The following is a 17,532-nucleotide window of genomic DNA, read 5'->3' on the forward strand; positions in this document are numbered from 1 at the left end:
CCTGGGGGAGGGGCAAACTCTGGGTAAACCTTGGAAAAGCCTCCCAAAGGCCACTCCTAAATTCTCCCTGTATCTTAGCCATCACAGGGTTCAACCCTAGGAGAGAATGTTTTGGAGTGGCCCTCAACCCCCTCCCTTGCCCTCAGTGCTTTCACCTTATAAACCCTTTTCAGGTATAAACAACACCCTCTGCCTCGAGCCCACTGAGCTTGCTTGGCGGGACCATCCCAGAACTTCAACCATGGTCTCCTGAACGAAATGGCCCCCAAGGAGGCGGGGGCAGGCCCTCGGTGATCAGGCTAGGCTACAGTCCACTGTGTTCAGGGAGATGGCTACTCTCAGCAGAGTGTTATAAGTTGCACCCACCCCCCAGTCCCCAGCCTCTAGAGGGCTGTGTGACCCACATTTGCCTTTAAGAACGGAATCCTGACACTTGACCAGTTTGGGTGCACAGACCTGTTTGAGAACTGAACAAAAACAGGAGTCTTCCCAGGAAGGAGCACAGAGGCACAGGACACATTTCAGATGCTGTCCAGAGAGCAGCAGCTGCTCTGTAACTCACAATCACAGATCCAGACCACAGCCATCCGAGAGAAATAGAATGTGAGCCAAACACGGAATCTATTTCTCCAGTGGCCACATTTAAAAATCAGACAAAATTTGGCCTCCCTGGTGATCTAGGGGTTGAGTCTCAGCACTGTCACCACTACAGCCTGAGATCGATCACTGGCCAGGGAGCTACCCACATGGCACGACAGACCTCTCCTTTCTGCCCACTGCTCCCCTCAGCAGTGTATTTCAGTGGATCCACCTGTTCTGCTCCCTACTCTGTCTCTGGTGAATCCTCTCACCCCCTGCACCTCTGGCCTGTACTCCAGCGCTTGTATGCATAAATAAATAAATCTAAAAAAAAAATCAGACAAAATTAACTATCAGACAGCACAATCCTAGATTATTAAAGAATCTTCAGCAAATGGCCTACTTTACTCAAGTGTGAAACAGCTAAGGCTCAATCAGTGTTTCCCAAATGTCACTGTGTTGTGTATCTCCCAAGGCTCTTGTTAAATTTCAGATTCTGACCCAGTAGGTCTGGGATGGGGCCAGAGGGTCACACTTTCTGATAAGCTCCCAGGTGATGCCAGTGCTGCAGGACCCCATATTTCAGGTGGAGGGGGCGCAAGGCAGTGGGATCACCTGCAGGAGCCAACGAAGGTGGCTGCATGTAGGGGGTCATGAGTTAGGGTATTAGTTTTCCTCCAAAGCACATGTTTGACTGCTTCTGACACAAGTTTTAGAAGTACCAGTGGACATTCATGTCAAGGGAGGGAGAGTTCATCATTTTCCATAAAAACACAACCACCCCAAAGCACAGAAAGGGTCAACAACTTGCTGCTAATGAAACTGGAACATGAACCAAGAGGCTGGTTTCTAGAAGCTGAGTCCTCATCTACTATATCTACTCCATGGAATCTGGACATTCATTTGATACTCAGAGAAATCTCATGACATCAAAAGAATAACGCTGATGCTCATGGCCTTGTCGGTCACTCTGAAGTTCACAGTTGTTGTGATTGTCTAAGTCATTGAATTTAGTTAAAGACTCTAATTAAAAAACCGTGTCCCCCCATCCAAGGCTCTATCGCATACCACGTATCACAATTTTAGGCATAGAGTAGTCATTCATTTAATGTTATTGAATAAACGAATGAATGAATAAAGAGACCTGCCTATAAACAAACACTATGTTTAAAACATCACAAAGAATCTTGACAAATAGAGCAAAGTTAAAGGACTTACATTATCTGATTTTAAGACTTCCTACAAAGCTACAGTAATCAAAACAGTGTGGCATAGGATAGACAGATCTGCAGAGCAGAACCACGCACCCAGAAAAAGACCCCATCTTTGAGTTGTAATCATTTTATTTCCAATAAAGACACCAAATTCAAAGGAAAAATGAATATGGGTATCCATATGGAAAAAACTAAACCTTAGCCACTACCTTATACCATTTCCCCCAAAATTAATGAGCTGGAACATAGACCTACACATAAAAGCCAAATTTTTATAAAGCTTCTGAAGAAGAAACAGACAACTACTTTCATGAGTTATGAGTACACAGAACACTAAATAACCATAAAAGAGAAATTTCAAAATTAAAAATTTCTCATCCAAAGATACCATTATTTTATAGTTAATTGCTATTAATGTTACATGAAAACATTCATGATAAGATATATAAGAAAGAGACCACCATCAAAGTATAGCCAGATCCCCCAGTTTTCAATCTATGCCACCCTTGCCCACCCATCCAATTCGATGTCATGATACTAACCACACATTGTATATCAAAAGCATTAGGTGAGACTCACATGTCTCAAGCCTCCTGAGAATAAAGTGTTGGACACTGGACTGGATGAGAGATCCTCTGGCTTCAAAACAGGGCTGGTAGGGCGTTTGGGACTCTCTGGATTGACAGGCTGCAGAATGGCTGGTGCACTAACCTTCTGTAAAAGGAAATACAGAGTTAATAATATAGTCTGCATTCCAGCATGACTGTGTTCAAGTGTGGTGACTTTGACAAACATGGCCTGCATCCCTGTGTGACCTGGTGGCACCAATGTACAGGCTCTTGGATGCTGGGCACACTCCTTTTGGATAATTGCGCATGCACATGCACACAGTAGTGGGATCCCGAGGCAGACACCATCAAATGTATTTCATGAGCAGTGATGGGGCGGGAGGGGGAAGGTTACCTACAGATTAGTAAAATCTTAAAGAAATTGAAGTCTGTATTTTGAGTTTGATAATGATGCTGGCATTTCATCATATAAAATGTAATATTTAGCCTGGTAGGCAGAATTTTAGTTCTAATGTACACATGAGAAAAGGAATAAAATCAAAATATGTGCTTAAATTTTATACAAATTCTGTTAGTAGTTGGTACTTCTATAGTGTTTACAGCTGTACTTCCCAATATGGTACCCGTTAACCTTGTGGGGCTATTTCAATTTAAATTGCAATTTATTAAAAACAAATATAGTTAATTCCAAGTGTTCAGTAGCCATGTGTGGCAGTAGCTAGAAAATTCTATTGGACAATGCTATTCTAGATCGATAAACACAATAGAAAATTTCTTTCCAGTTAATAACACAAAGTTTGCAAATCGAGACCTTAGGTTTTGATGTTGGCTTGCAGAATTTGGAAACTCAAGAATAGTCCTCTCGGGCCTCCCCGGTGGCGCAGCGGTTGAGCGCTGGGTTGCGAAGCTGCGCGCGGCCTCTGCGGCGCCGGTTCGATCCCCGGCTGCTCCCCGGCCACCAGAGGAGGGTCCCACATGGCGCGCAGACCTCTCCTGCCGCCCGCTGCTCCCCTCAGCAGTGTACTTCGGTCCTTCCGCCTGCTCTGCTCCCCGCTCTGGCTCTGGTGAATTCTCTCGCCCTCCCGCGCTTCTGACTATACCCAGTGCATGTATCAAATAAATAAAAAGCATGCCTCTATAAAAAATAAATAAATAAATAAATAAATAAATAAAAAAAAAAAGAATAGTCCTCTCGTCCTGATTTCCAGGAATAAAAAACCAAGACTATTAGAGGAAAAGTGAAAGAACTGGTTACCTCTAAATTATCTTACGTGTTCATCCCTAGAACATCAACTCAGTTCCACTAGGTATTTGTCAAGCAACACTCTCCTTGCCTGCCACTCTAGGTGCTGGGCTGGGGAGATGAGAGCAGCAAGGGAGAGAGTGCTGAGGGTGGAGGAGGGAAGGGGAGGGAGAGCTCTGGAGAATCCGCTACCAATTAGGAGACGGACACTCCATCAAACAGAGATCCAGCAAGTCAAAGAGGAGAGGCACAGCTCGCACTGATGGCAGCACCCGGGGGTCTCAGTGGGAGTGTGAGCTGAGTGGGGGTGAGAGGGTGGCTGGGCAGAGACCCCGGTTGAGCGACAGTGCTCTGGTCAGGTCCGGAGGGTGCTCCTGCACCAGAGGTAGGTGTGAGCCACAGACCCTCAAGAGACCAGCAGAGAAACCAGCCACAAGTTCAAGAGCACACAGTGCGGAGTGGGATTGTCCAGACAGTGGAGGAGACAGAGGACTGAAAGGGCCAGGGAGGAAGAGGGGAATTCAAGAATGGAGAGTGCTCCCAAAGGAGAAGCGAGCACCACCCGCTCGTCTGAAATGAGAGCTGATGCAAGCTTTTTAAACCGCCTGTCAAATCAGCACAGCAAAACAGAACATATAACGTTCAGGGCTGGCGGGAAAGCTGGAAAGGGGCTGCTCCGCTTCTGGCGGTATAAACTGAGTCACCTAGCGGAGGGCAACTTGGCAACACAAATTACAGCCCTCAAATGTAGCCATTAGAAACAGCAAAACGCATTTACAAATGTGAAAAATTTCAAGCCAGTCACAGGGGTTGTGGTAGGATGAGCTGCCGTGGAAGGCAAGATTGCGGGGTCTCCATGGGGCTCCCCCGTGGGCAACACTGCACCCCACTTCCCTCCTCCTTTTCCTCCTCTTGTCCATGTTTTCTGAATTGTCACTAGCGTGCAGGCACAGATTTTATTATACAGGAGAGCAACATGTCCTTTTTTAAATTAAGGAAACCAACGCAGTTCTGATGGACGGTGTCATCAGCACAGCTTGATGGGGAAGACTCCAGAAGCTGCTGCTTTTTGTTTTTTTATTTTATTTTTTGCTGACAGCTGCCTATGGGAGCAGTTACTTTGCCCTATTCTCTTTAGGGCTGTTTCCAAGTTTTGGGTATTTCGAGAGTTAAAAAGCTTTCTATCATTTGAATTTGCAACCTTTCAACGCTCAACTGCGGTTGAATGTGTTTGAGTTTTGACTGGTCTTTCTGTTTTCTCTTTTGAATGTTATTTATCTTTGCTATCTGCCAGGGTGTCCTTATCAGAATCACAGCTACTCCCAGCAGTGTCAGGTCACGCACACGCGTTCTCATTCCTTTCTCTTTCCTTCGTTCTTAGAGATTGAGAAAGCGATTTTGACATTTGATTTATATATGGGAACGGTATTGTGGATGACTAAACAGGACAACGGCAGAACAACTCACTGCTGGCTTCGGACAGTTAAATAGCTCCACCCTTCTCCAATTTGAAGTGGCAGGCTGAATCTTTAAACTTTGCCTATTTTTTTAGTTATTCTTAGGCACCAGGAAATGGCCCAGATGTTTTCACTTTTCAGGGTGGCAGCGCTTGCATTCTCCCCTAGGGCCCTAGTCCCTGAGGATGTCTGCGACCCTTGAGGTCCGCTCCTGCCGTGCCTGCCCCCCCTGGGTTCCTCTCTTCCCTGGGGTCTGATCTCCCAGGCCCCCGCCCCAATGGACGCGCCAGTGGCTGGTGTGGAGCATCCTCAGTCACGCTGTCGCTTTTGACACCGTCCACCCTAACTCCGCTGGTTTCCTTAATTTAAAAAAGGACATATTGCTCGCCTGTATAATAAAATCTGTGCCTGCACGCTAGTGACAATTCAGAAAACATGGACAAGAGGAGGAGAAGGAGGAGGGAAGTGGGGTGCAGTGTTGCCCACAGGGGAGCCCCATGGAAACCCCGCAATCTTGCCTTCCTGGCAGCTCATGCTACCACAACCCCTGTGATTGGGGACTATTGGGAGGTCGAAGCGAAATGGTCTCAGAGGAGAGTGAGAAGGGAAGTGCTGAGGTGCGTGGCAGGGGGCTCGCCTGGGAAGGAAGGTCCACTTGTGAGACAGGAGGAGGAACTAGCAACCAAGAGAAACCCTTCAACCTTCGGAGCAGGGTCAGGGAGGGTCCTGCCAAACGCGGAAGATTCCACGTGGAACCGTGTGTGAGGACATGAAACCAAACAGCAATATGAGGCCTGCTGCCTCCTATGTGCTCAGCACAGAATCATTCAGCTAGTCTTCTTGAAGGCAATGTGGCTTGTGAATCATAACAAAATTGATGACAGAATGTTCTGAAAAGGAACAGAGAGAGTGATCTTTATCACAGCAGTCACATGGCGTGGCCAGCTTGCAGCTAGGGAAAACTGTACTTTTAAATATTTCAGGACCCTGGCAAAGCGTGAACGGGCTTAAATGCAAGTATAAATATTTTAAAATGATTCGAAGTTGATACCATTCTGAAGAACATGCCTAGTTTAATGGACTAAGCCCAATTCCAAGTTTTGTGTTTAGCTCTTCCCGTAAGGAGGCCTTCCCAGAGGACTTGGTCTCAACGTCCTGTTCCTGGACATCAAGGCCCAGACAGCCTGCCATGATTGAGAAGGGCCATTTTCCCCGGTATTCCAGTCACTAGTTTGGGCCAGATTGCAGAGAAAAGGCTTTGCCCTGAATGAGGTCATTCAGTTGAATGTTACAGGCTGACAGGTCAATAAGCACCGGATTTGCCTTCATCAATATGGACTCTGTGGCCCCACACACTGTGTGACTTTCTGGTTTTGTTGGCCTCAGAAAAGAAAAAGAACATAGGAAATGAGAAGGAAGAGCCACCACCGCTGCCTCTGGAATCCACCTGAGGGTTGCCTTATAGCAAAAACTGACTTGGGTATCAAGTCAGAGAAAGATTTAGAGGGTTTGGCCAATAATACTGCCTCTGAGCAGATTAAATTCCAGCTGAAAAGCAGAAGCTGCTCCCACCTTCCCTGGAAAGATCAGCTGCCCTCAACCTTAGTGTTTGGACAACCGGACCCCAACGCCCTTGCCTCCTCCTCCACTCAGCCTCTGAGATGCGCCCAGCAGGTAGAGAGGGAGAGAAGATGCAGCAGGCGAGCCAGGCCCCCGGTGGTCGGCTGCTTTTGGGTTTCAGGCCCCCGGGCAAACAGCATAGCACAAGGGGCTGACAATGACAGTTTCCCTCCCTGCCTCTGTCCTCAGGCGCTGGACTCAGAGCTAGCCCTTTCCAAGAGCTTTTTCTGTTTCCTTCCTGCTTAACAGGTGTGCGCGTGTTTATAGGTAACATAGATTAACCACGCATTAATAAATAGCAGAATAAAGTCCTGTGGAATGCCCATGAAATGTCAGAGGAAGAATTCTCTGGAAGAGTCTGGCCCCAATGCCCAAACTGAGGGTCTTTGCAAGGGCATTTTTAGAACCCATGGCTCAGATCCAATGGTCAGAGAAGGGAGCTGGCAGCACCTCGAGCTGCTTCCTCAGCTGACCTCCCAGGGTCACCATGTGGCTCTAAGGAGCTCACCTGCTGCTGCTGTGCCGTCCCGCAGCCACCTGCAAGAGGGCACCGCATGAGGGAGCCATGGCCAGATGCCACGAAGGCCCCAGTGCAAGTGCACCCGCCACTTTGCGAGCTCCCCAGCAAGGCCCGTGGGGTTGCAGGCTGACAAACGTCCTGCTTAAAGGTGTCCTCCTGAGGGTCCAACCCCACAGTTACTTAGCATTTATAGGTCAGGCCTTGATGGCCATATAAACACAGCACTGCACGACTCCTCAAAACATGCCAGGTGGGGTACGGAGACGATGCGACCCCAAGCTACAGGCTTGTCCTGGAGGTACGTGCAGTGATGGGGACAGAGGGGGCGCACCCACACGGCGGGGCTTTCACAAGCGCCCCTCCCCATTCCTCTTCACACCCCCCCTTGGCTCCATCGGCCCAGCAGGCACCGCTCTTAGTTCGTAGGCACACACAGTGGGGGTCGTGAGTGCCTCTAGGAATCAGGGAGGCTGCCCAGAGGGTGTCGTGGGGGACCTGGGGAGCCCAGGGAAGGACATGCTGAAGTTCTGAGGGTCAGAGACCTTCCAAGGACATTTCACACACTCTGGACGCTTGACCCAGAGGTACATACGCGCCTCAGTGTCCCCTGCCCACCCAGGAGCCCCTTAGCATTTGAGATTCTGCATCTCCCACCCAGAGCCACACACGCAAAATCTGCATTTCCACCACACCCCAGTGACACAGTGAAGTGGAGACTCCAGGCTTCAGGGCTCAGCCTCCCAACCAAGCCTGCCCACCATGCTCCCGTTACAGAGCCAGGGGCATTGACTTGATTTCCCTAAGCCTCAGTTTCCCTACCTGGAAAATAGGCCAAATGCAAATACCAAGCTTAACAGTTATGAGGACAGCAGGAGATAGTGCAGGTGAAGCTTTTAGTACAGAGCCTGGCACATCACAGAGATGCTGGCAATTTAGATACCCTAATTTGATAATTTAATGGGGGGCAGGTGTCCTTACAAGAACCCTCAGCAGACCAGTTTATGTTCTCCTTTCACGGGGTAGGGTGGAGGTGCTTCCTGAGGAATTCCCCTCCACCCCGTGACATGCCCAAGCTATGGGCAGTGGGTAGGTGGGTGAAAGCAAGATTTGAAATCCTGAGAGTGTGGACATCCCAGCAGGAGGGTCCTGAGCAGAGCCCACACTTGCAGACAAGGGACCCCGTCACGTCCTGCCAGCCAGGCCGTCACACGGACAAGCAGCAGCCAGGGGACAGTCCCTGCAAGGCCAGGTCACCTCAGTGGGGCTGGAGGCCAGGCTCTCTGATTCTAAGTTCTGGTTCTCGCACCCCCACCCCCAGGGCAGCTACTCAGGCTTGGTTCACCCTTGTGGAAAGCCAGAGTAAGCAGCGCCCTAAACACCTTCATCAGGGGGGCTCTAGACACCCAGAGAGTCTCCCTCAGGAATTGGGGGGTCATGCAGCACTTATGAGTTCAGTAGTTTCGGTCAGAGACCAGGACCCACGGCGCCCAAGGCTGCGCGAGTGGAAAGCAGGACAGCCTCTCGCTCCCCAGATGGGTCTTCACAGACCCTGGGAAGAACTTGGTCCATCTGGGGCTCAGGGAGCCTTTGACCTTTGATATGACCTTGAAGCTATCGGGGAGCTCAGGAGGACACACAGAAGCCCCAGGGACTCCAAAGGAAGCTGGGGTCTTTCCTGCTCTGACAGTTTCCCAAATCAATCTTAAATTCTGACCTTCCCTTGGCCAGGCCTCCCGACCTTCGGGGCTTGATCTTTAGGCTTTCAGCTGCTTTGGATTTTGCTATAAAAGGGAAAGTAAATCTACAGAGAAGACAGGCTAGAGGCAAGCTTGTGGCGGCCAGGCGGCCCCGGGGAGTACCCTGGTGGAGACGTTGATGGCAGTGTCCGACAGGCTCCGTCTGTCCGTCTGGCCTGCACACCGCCCGGAGCCCGCAGCTCGGAGTTGCTTGTCAGAGGTCATGTCATTCTGGGACTTGGAGAGTTCTAGAAAATAAATGCAAGGATGACAGGTGGGAACACACAGCTCCAGGGAGCCAGGGGCACCAGCTCCAAGGTTCCCTGCAACCAGGCAGGAAGGAGCTTGGGGGCACGGGGACTGTCCCAGATGCAGGGGATGGGGGACATAGCCAGGTCCCTCAAATATAAGTCTGTGGCCACCGATGGCAGAACCATCAGGACAGAGTTAAGGGCGCCTCCTCCGGCCAGGCTGCTCTGCTCTGGGGGCCCCCCACCTCCCTCATGTCCCCTCACCAGTAGCAATGGGCTGCCCAACAAACCACCAGCTTCCTTGGCAGTGCTCGTAACAATTTCATAACTAAATACCATTTCTTGTGCCTCTTTGAAGAGAGGTAAAGTAAAATTTGGGGTCTAATGACTTAAGTTAACCTTGAAAATTTCCCTTGAATTTGAATTATTTCAAATTTTCTAGTAGCCACATTTAAAAGGGTAAAAGAAAAGGTAAAATTTTAACACTATTTTATTTAACATAATACATCTTAAATATTGTTAAAATAGAAACTTGCTCTTAAAATTGCTAATGTAATTTTTTTTACTGTTTCTAGGCCAAACCTTTGGAATCTGATGTGTTTTCATTCAGAGCAGCCCATTGTAAGACCCCTCTGCGGTTAGGGTGACCCTACTGGACAGCCCAGTCGGGGCACCCCTCTCTCTTCATCACCCCTTGAACTCTTATTCTTTGCTCTTATTTGCTGTGCCTCTATCTCCTGCACAGTGGGTCTGCAAAGGCCTCATTTTTCTAGACAGGACCCTGCAAGGCACCCCCAAGAGCCCAGGGCACTCACTTTCCCACCAGGATGTTGGGCCCTCACTACCATCCATACTGTTCTCAAGTCTACTGTGCAAACTTTGGGGCATCTCTCAGTGTCCAGCAGCCAGAGGGGTGTGAGCACACACCAGGTCCTCTGAGGTGGTGAACACGCAAACTATGGCCACACCCCAGCCTGGGTGGCTGTGGCAGGCAGAGCAGCTGGAAGCAGCCCTTGCCCCTGCCATGGCTCACTGTGCACCCCAAAGCCCGGGCTCCGTCTGCTCCATTTATGTTCACAGACAGGTGACAAGCCTCACTGAGGCATTCGGGCTCTGCCAAGCAACCTGCAATGGGCACTGCAGGATGCAGAGGGACAGGAAGAGCCCGACGCAGAGGCAGGTGTGAGGCAGGACGCGATTGGTCTCACTTCCTCCTCCTTCCAAGGGGCAGTCATGCTGAAATCTGGAAATGCAGCGACAGTGCCCAGAACAGCCCACTTCTCCCGCTGACCTGGCTCCACTGGAACCCCAGCAGCCGGAGGTCGGATTTGGGGTCCGCTCCCGAAACCACCCAGCCTTTCCCTGCAGACCTCAGGGCAATCCTGGTTCCCCCTTCTGCAGGGCCCAGGCAGCAAAGAAGATGACAGGGACACAGACAAAACAGCTCAAGACCTGAAGACACGAGAATCAGCCCTGAGAAGCCTGTGTCCCTCGCAGGCAGGATGTGGGTGTGGGGACGGGAGGAGACGGGCGGGATGGGCCTGCAGAAAGGGAGCAAGCACCCAGGAAAGGGCTTGGCACGGCGCCCCTCCCAGGAGAGGGGCTCCTGTGCTGAACCTGTGAGGCGGTGGCACCTGGTCAGGCCGGGAGGGGGCGCAGGTGGCGGGTTTCAGCTGGTGTCCCGAGGAAGAGGTCACTGCTCTGCTCTCGGATGCCCTGTGCTGATGACACTGTGACCGTGCCTATTGAATGGGCACGTCTCAGACATGAGCATGTGCAGGGGCAGCTTTGGGGTCAAGCATCCTGAGCATGCCCATCTGTGGCCGCGTCCCAGCGCACGTCAGTGGGACAAGATGCAACATATTCCTGCCTTGGTCAGAGTTACAACCCCTGCGTGAGTGCAGAGTGGCAGCAGGGGGCAGGGAGCACATTAACCAGGGTTTGGGCAGAGGCAGCGCTTCTGGAAAGAGACACGGAGACATTCCCATAAGAAGAGTGTCCGTTTGAAGAGAGCCAGCTGCCCAGAGCTGGCGCCGCTACATCAGCCAGCTCCCAGACTGAGGCCAGAGGGTGGCAGTCATCCCAGACCCCAGCGGAACAAAGGGTGAATTTTAAATTTGCAGGTTGCATGAGCAAAGGGGCAGTGTAGAGTCTGCTGCTCCCCCTTCTGAAGCAGAGGGGCCAGACTCCCGTGATTTCATTGCTTTTCTGAAAAATGGTGCTTTGATTTCCGTGGCCGTCATGCCACAGCTCAGAGGAGGCTCGTGGGAGTGGGGGGCAACACCCACCAAACACAACTGTCTCAGAGGCAGGCACAGGGTCAAGACAATCTACAGCCACTGCAGGCGTGATGGGGAGGAGCCTGAGGGAAACAGAGAGGGGACCCTGAGGACTCGGGTCCCTGGGGACCCCCCTCCATGCCTGGGCTGCTAGGGGCACCTCAGAGGGCTGTTCTCACAGACATGCATTTTAAGAGAAATAGGTAACGAATATCTGAGGAGAAAGAAAGAGACCAGATTCGAAGCCTTGATAGTTCTGGGCTCTGCATGTCTGCAGACTGCATGGTTCCTGCTGGTTGAGTCAGTTTACTGAGAGGAGGCAGAGACAAGAGTTCTATGCACATGGCAGGTACTGGCCCCAGTCAGGCCCAGAAGTTCTGGATTCTGAGTCACTGGAATCGCATCACTGATCTAGTGGCAATGTCTGTGCCCAGTTCCCCTCCTCAGGAGCAGAGCCAGGTGGGTGTGGGCTGGATGGAGTGGCCAGAGCCAGTCAGGAGACTAAGGGGACTCCTCCCGTCCCAGGGAATCTACCTGCTCTGCAGGGGGAGGGGCAGAGGTGTTCCCCAGGAGCCAGAGACAGAGGGAGCAGCCCTCTTGCCAGCGCCTTGGCCAGGGGGCTTGGCCAGCCCGGCGGTAGTGGGACGGGCACATGGAAGGGGATCCACTTACTTTTCATGTGGGTGGTAACAGACAGAAACAAATTTTCCAAGGACTTATTAAATCCTTTAAACTGACCAAGTTCCTGCAACTAAAACAGAAACAGAAGGAGAGAGAATGAGAATTATGTTTGAGGACCTGTGTTTGCCCCAGGCTGGCAATCCCCAAACCCTGGCCCATGAGTGCAAGTGTGTGTGTGCCGGCATGGGTGCGAGGGGCCAGGGCGCCTGTGGGTGTGTGTGCAGGCGTGTCTGCAGGGCAGAGGGCACCATCCTCTCAAGAGGTAGGGATCCTCTTGACTTGGCATTTCTCCTTGAGTTATTAAAGGAAGGGCTGTCACCCACGATTTCTGACAAGGTAACAACCACCTGCTAGAAATAATAACTGACGTTTCATTGGCTCAAAGATTGTACACAAGTAAATTATTGCTTTCATGACCTTTCTCTCATGGCCCCACCCAACTCTACACCGAGGAGACAGCAACACGAGCAGAACACCCGTGACTCAGCAGCTGAGACCACAACTAGCCGGAAGCCAAGGGCTAATCCCACTTCCCAAAGCAGAGAAGAAAAAGGAAGAGGAAGCAGCAGAAAGGAGATCACTTCCCTCTGCAAGGCTCATCCATCCATCCACCTACCCACCCATATGTCCATCCATCCATCCATTCTTCATCCATTCGTCCATCATCCATCTACCCATCATCCATCCATCCACCCACCCACCCACCCATCCCTCCACCCATCTATGCATCCAAAACTCACCCACCCATCCATCTAACCATTCATTCAACAGTAAATATGTCCTGAGCAAACCAGTGCTGGAATAACATCTGAGAATTTAAAATCTCACAGACAAAGTAGTGCTGGATTTTGAAGGTCACCCTCGGGTCTCCATCTGCAATTGGTAAGGGAACATACATATTTTCTGTCTCTCACTAGTATATCCTCTTTCATACAGATATAGTTACTCCCTGTAATTCACGGAATAATAACAAATATAACCAAGATCATATGTTTCCTTGACATTACAGTTCCCAAGCACCTGCACAGACATTATTTCATAATTTCTCACAGAGGCCATGGGTGGCAAGCCAGAGGAGTATAATTATTTCCACTTCCCATGTGAGGACCCCAGGTTCATGCGGCCCATTTCTTCATACAGTAATGGTGCACTTTCTCTTAGCACGGACTACACCCAAAGACACACACACATCCATCCCACAGGCACTCCCACACCTGTGTGTCTCATGCACCTGTGAGTCAACCTGTATTGCCTCTTTCTTCCCCTGAGCCCTCAGACGCTCCGCAGCCTGTCAGGCCCCAAGCCCCGTCCCACACGAAGGCACAGCACGCAGTAGGGAAGAGAGCAGATGACACCGCAAGAGAAGAGGACTCAGGTGCAGGCAGAGGGGTTTCGGACATGCAGATGGTCCTGGGTGGAAGCCCAGATGCTGGGCAGGTGCAGCTGTCAAAGGACCTCAGTGGGGGCCTCCGTTTGACTGGGCTGCATGACCCCCTGCAGTGAAAGTTGGGTCCCTTTGCCATGAGGCCCTCAGTTCTCTATCTCTGCCCTGACCCCCAGGAAGCACATGGAGCAGAACACGTTACCCTGCTGCCGGGGCTGCCGCTGCACTGGCTTTCACTGAGTGGAGGCGGGGTAGGAGGCACCACGGAAATACTGCTGCTGAAGAAAAACACAGGGATAAGAAAGCAGTTGGGAACGTGCACGCATTAGCCTTACACACATACCAGATTCACCGTGACTGATGATGCACGTTCTCTACCTTTTTTCCCCTTAACTTCCTCAGTGGTTCGATGGGGCCCAGCAGCCTTGACGGCATGCTTCTTCGAGGGGCATCACCCTCTGTACGTGGACGTGGACAACGAACGCCAAGCTGTTCAACATCTGGATGCTTCCATCCACATGTTCTTTTTTAAAATAATCTATTTACTTATATTTTACATCACTGCTCATTTTTTTTACAATGTTTGCTTTCTTTTCTCAGGTGTAGTCCCCATAGAATTCCCACCACCAATTCACCTGTGCACCAGCTCCATGGTCCCTTGTGCTCTTCCTGCCCTCATTTTGATCCCTCTCCCTCCCCCTCCCCTGCAGAATGTCTCTGATTTATAGTTGTCTGTTTAGTTTTTTTTTGTTGTGTTTTTTATTGTTATTCTCCCCCACCCCGATCCATCCACATGTTCTTGAAGGAATGGTGGACAATGCCCAGCTGTGTGGCTGCTCGAGACATCGCGTGTGAGGCCCATAAGGACATGTGTGTTCTCCCAGTGGAAACCACATGAGCAGAAGTGCCAAAAAATGGTGGATGTAAGCAGCTACCACAATCCAGCAAGCCCTCTCCTAGACAGGCCTCAGGGTGCCAATGCAGAAGAGACAAGCCCTCCTGTGTTCACTGCAGCCCTGTTTACAATGGCCACATTATAGAAATAGCCTCAGTGTCCATGACAGAGGAGTCGGGAAAGAAGATGTGGTATACATAAGCAATGGAATATGGCTCAGCCATTAAAAAAAAGAAAGAGCAAGAGGGGCCTCCCCAGTGGCGCAGCGGTTGAGCGCTGGGTTGCGAAGCTGCCCGCAGCCTCTGCAGCGCCGGTTCGATCCCCGGCTGCTCCCCGGCCACCGGAGGAGGGTCCCACATGGCGCGCAGACCTCTCCTGCCGCCCGCTGCTCCCCTCAGCAGTGTACTTCGGTCCTTCTGCCTTCTCTGCTGCTCCCCGCTCTGGCTCTGGTGGATTCTCTCACCCTCCCGCGTTTCTGACTGTACCCAGTGCTTGTATAAATAAACAAAAATAAATCTTAAAAAAAAAAAGAAAGAGCAAGAGACGAAATTTTGCCAGTTGCAAAAACATGAATGGATCTGGAGGGTGTGATGCTAAGTGAAACAAGTCAGAAGGAGTAAAGCAAATTCCAGATGATTTCACTCATGTGTGGACTATAGAAGTTACCAGAGAGGGAGGGTGGAAGGTGGGGAGCAAAGGGGGAGGGGGCCCAGCAGACTGTGGTGGAGGATTATGGGTGCTTTTGGCGATGGGTGTGGTGTGATAACATACATTTGTAGAGATGTGAACCTACACCATGTCAATGTCACCTCTACAAACATTAAAAAAAAAAATCTACCATGCAAGAAATTAGAAGTTTGGCTAAAAGAAATGGGAAAAAATGGGGGAGTAAAAAATGAAAAAACTCTGAGATTGGAAAATCTCATCATGGGCCAAAAAATTGCTACCAGTGAGGAACTTTTAGTAATACTTTAATGAATTCAGTGAACTGCGGGTGGAATTACTGTCAGCCTCAAGAACACTGGGTGTCTAGAATTCTGTGTAAGGAAGTTAACATTGCTCAGAACGTTGTTCAGCAACACCTGAGTTTCTTCCACAAAAGTCTCTGAGGTGTGTCAGGCACGGGGCAAGATGTTGGCTATGGGAATGACCCACAACAGCAAATTCTTGGCCTAGAATTTCATTTCATGTGCCTTCGAAAATGCTACTTCATTTCCTTTCAAGATGTCAGGAGAGCTTAAGAAACAAGAGAAGACCTTTAGTGAGAAGATACCAGACCAGCTCCTATAAAAATCGGAAAGCACCTCTGAATTTCTTTTTATCACTAAAGGAAAAAAGGTTGCATTCCAAAGCACTGACTTCTGCAATTCTAGAGATCTAGAAGTTCTTTCCCAGCATCCTTGGGCTCCAGCCTGGAGGGCCTGGGACAGGTTGTCCTTTACAGCACTCACCTCAGTTTCTGATAAGATTGCAAGAGCTTTGCCCCAGCTGTCTCGTGTTTGCCTGGAAAAGATATCAGTAAAGGTCATTTATTAGTAAGACTGTAACTGCGATGATGCAAATAGAGGAAGCAGTAAATTAAAATCACTATTTTTTCTAACATCACTTCTTGTGGTTTAAATCAAATACAGCATGTCGGAGTGATCGAAAAGCTCTGATGCTAGACGGTGATAATGGAGGCATCCCTCCAGATTTACTAAAGATCATTCAATTGCACACTTAAAGTAGGTGAATTTTATGTTATATAAATTACATTCCACTAACACTGCTGCTAAACATTCACACAAAGTAAGAGATCATAATTACTGGAAAAGACTGCTTTTATTAAAAGTTGATGTGGGGATTAGATTTTCTGAAGCTGGGTCATTTGAAAAATAACTCAAGCAGCTTTTTGTTGTTTGGAAACATTTCATAATTAAAATGACTATTCCTTTAAGTGCTCCTTGTTATGGGGATTAAATTAATCTTTCAAAAAATGTAATCTTATTTCTAGTTATAGCGGCTAATAATTTCCTAAAGAAGACTGCAGCTGACATAATACTCCTTTTGTTTCAAGGAAAGGGGATTTGATGATGTCTTAAGACCCCAAAGTAACTCTCTACATGGCCATAGTTCTGTGAACACCATGTTTCATGGCCCCAGGCCTGGTAGGGGTGAGGGCATAGGCAGGGGTGGACACCTGACCACTGCCCGACACACACAGTCCACACCCCAGACCTGAGTTGGGGGCAGTGCCGCTTCTGTCCTGTGTGTTCGGAAGGTCCAGCCCACTTCTGTGTTGGTATCGCCTCCATAAGACATGATAATGGACAAGCAGAGTAGGAGAAATGAAAACAAGATGGAGGCCTTTGGGAGGGGGCAGAAAGCCTCTGGGATCAAACCTGAGGGGGGCCACCACTGGGCTGGGCTGGGCTGGGAGCGGGGGTGCCTGGCCTCAGGGAGCACCTGGGCCCTGAAATCCTACCTCAGATTTGGAGCTGCCCATGTGCATTTTCCTGGGGTTCTGAAGCTCAGATGTGGTCAGGGTTATGAAAGGAGCCTGCCAGCATCCCTGCCCCCACTAAGAATCATTTCTCTTTCTCTCTGGGCGGGACAAAATGGCCTGGAGGCAGAGAACTAAACTAGAAGAACCAGCTTTTAAAGGTGAAATCCATCCACGTTGCTGTGAATGGCATGCGTTTATCTTTTTTGACTGCTGTAGAAGGAATTATGCTCAGTGAAATAATCCAGAAGAAAAAGAAACATATTGGATGGTTTCATATACAGGGGAACCAAATAAGACATCAGTGTAAAAAATAATAACGGTACAAAACACAACAAAGCAAAATCAGACAATTATAAATCAGAGCCATCCTGCAGGGGAGGAGGCGGGAGAGGGGTGACAGGGAGGAAGGAGCCCAGGGGACTGAGGTGATGGTGCACGGGGAGCATTGGGGAAGGAAACTCTATGGCGGCTGCACCTGAGGGTGGGGGGAAGCAAATGTTGTTTAAAAATGAACAATGCTGCAAAAATAAATAAATAAATAAAGGTGAAATCCCTCATCTGCCAGGACCACTGGCGGGAACAGCAGGGCACCCAAACGCTGCCCCACGGTGAAAGCTGA

General features: G+C 49.8%; 1 protein-coding gene across 12 annotated transcripts in view; it reads right to left on the minus strand.

The window, feature by feature from the left end:
• SYTL3 (synaptotagmin like 3) overlaps window positions 1–17,532 on the minus strand; it is a 74,256-nt gene that overhangs the window by 18,288 nt on the left and 38,436 nt on the right. For 11 of the 12 annotated variants that reach the window (XM_037520577.2, XM_037520579.2, XM_037520574.2 and 8 more), the window contains 5 exons: window positions 15,880–15,931; window positions 13,736–13,811; window positions 12,141–12,219; window positions 9,062–9,186; window positions 2,373–2,507 (listed from right to left, as the gene is read on the minus strand). In XM_037520577.2, coding sequence (XP_037376474.1) covers window positions 2,373–2,507; window positions 9,062–9,186; window positions 12,141–12,219; window positions 13,736–13,811; window positions 15,880–15,931 — 467 coding nt within the window. The remainder of the gene's footprint in view (window positions 1–2,372; window positions 2,508–9,061; window positions 9,187–12,140; window positions 12,220–13,735; window positions 13,812–15,879; window positions 15,932–17,532) is intronic. The other variant, XM_037520583.2, reaches the window with a different exon arrangement.

This window comes from Talpa occidentalis, unplaced genomic scaffold, assembly GCF_014898055.3.
Source record: "Talpa occidentalis isolate TD23 unplaced genomic scaffold, MPIMG_talOcc4v2.1 talOcc4.2, whole genome shotgun sequence".
Classification (NCBI taxonomy): domain Eukaryota; kingdom Metazoa; phylum Chordata; class Mammalia; order Eulipotyphla; family Talpidae; genus Talpa; species Talpa occidentalis.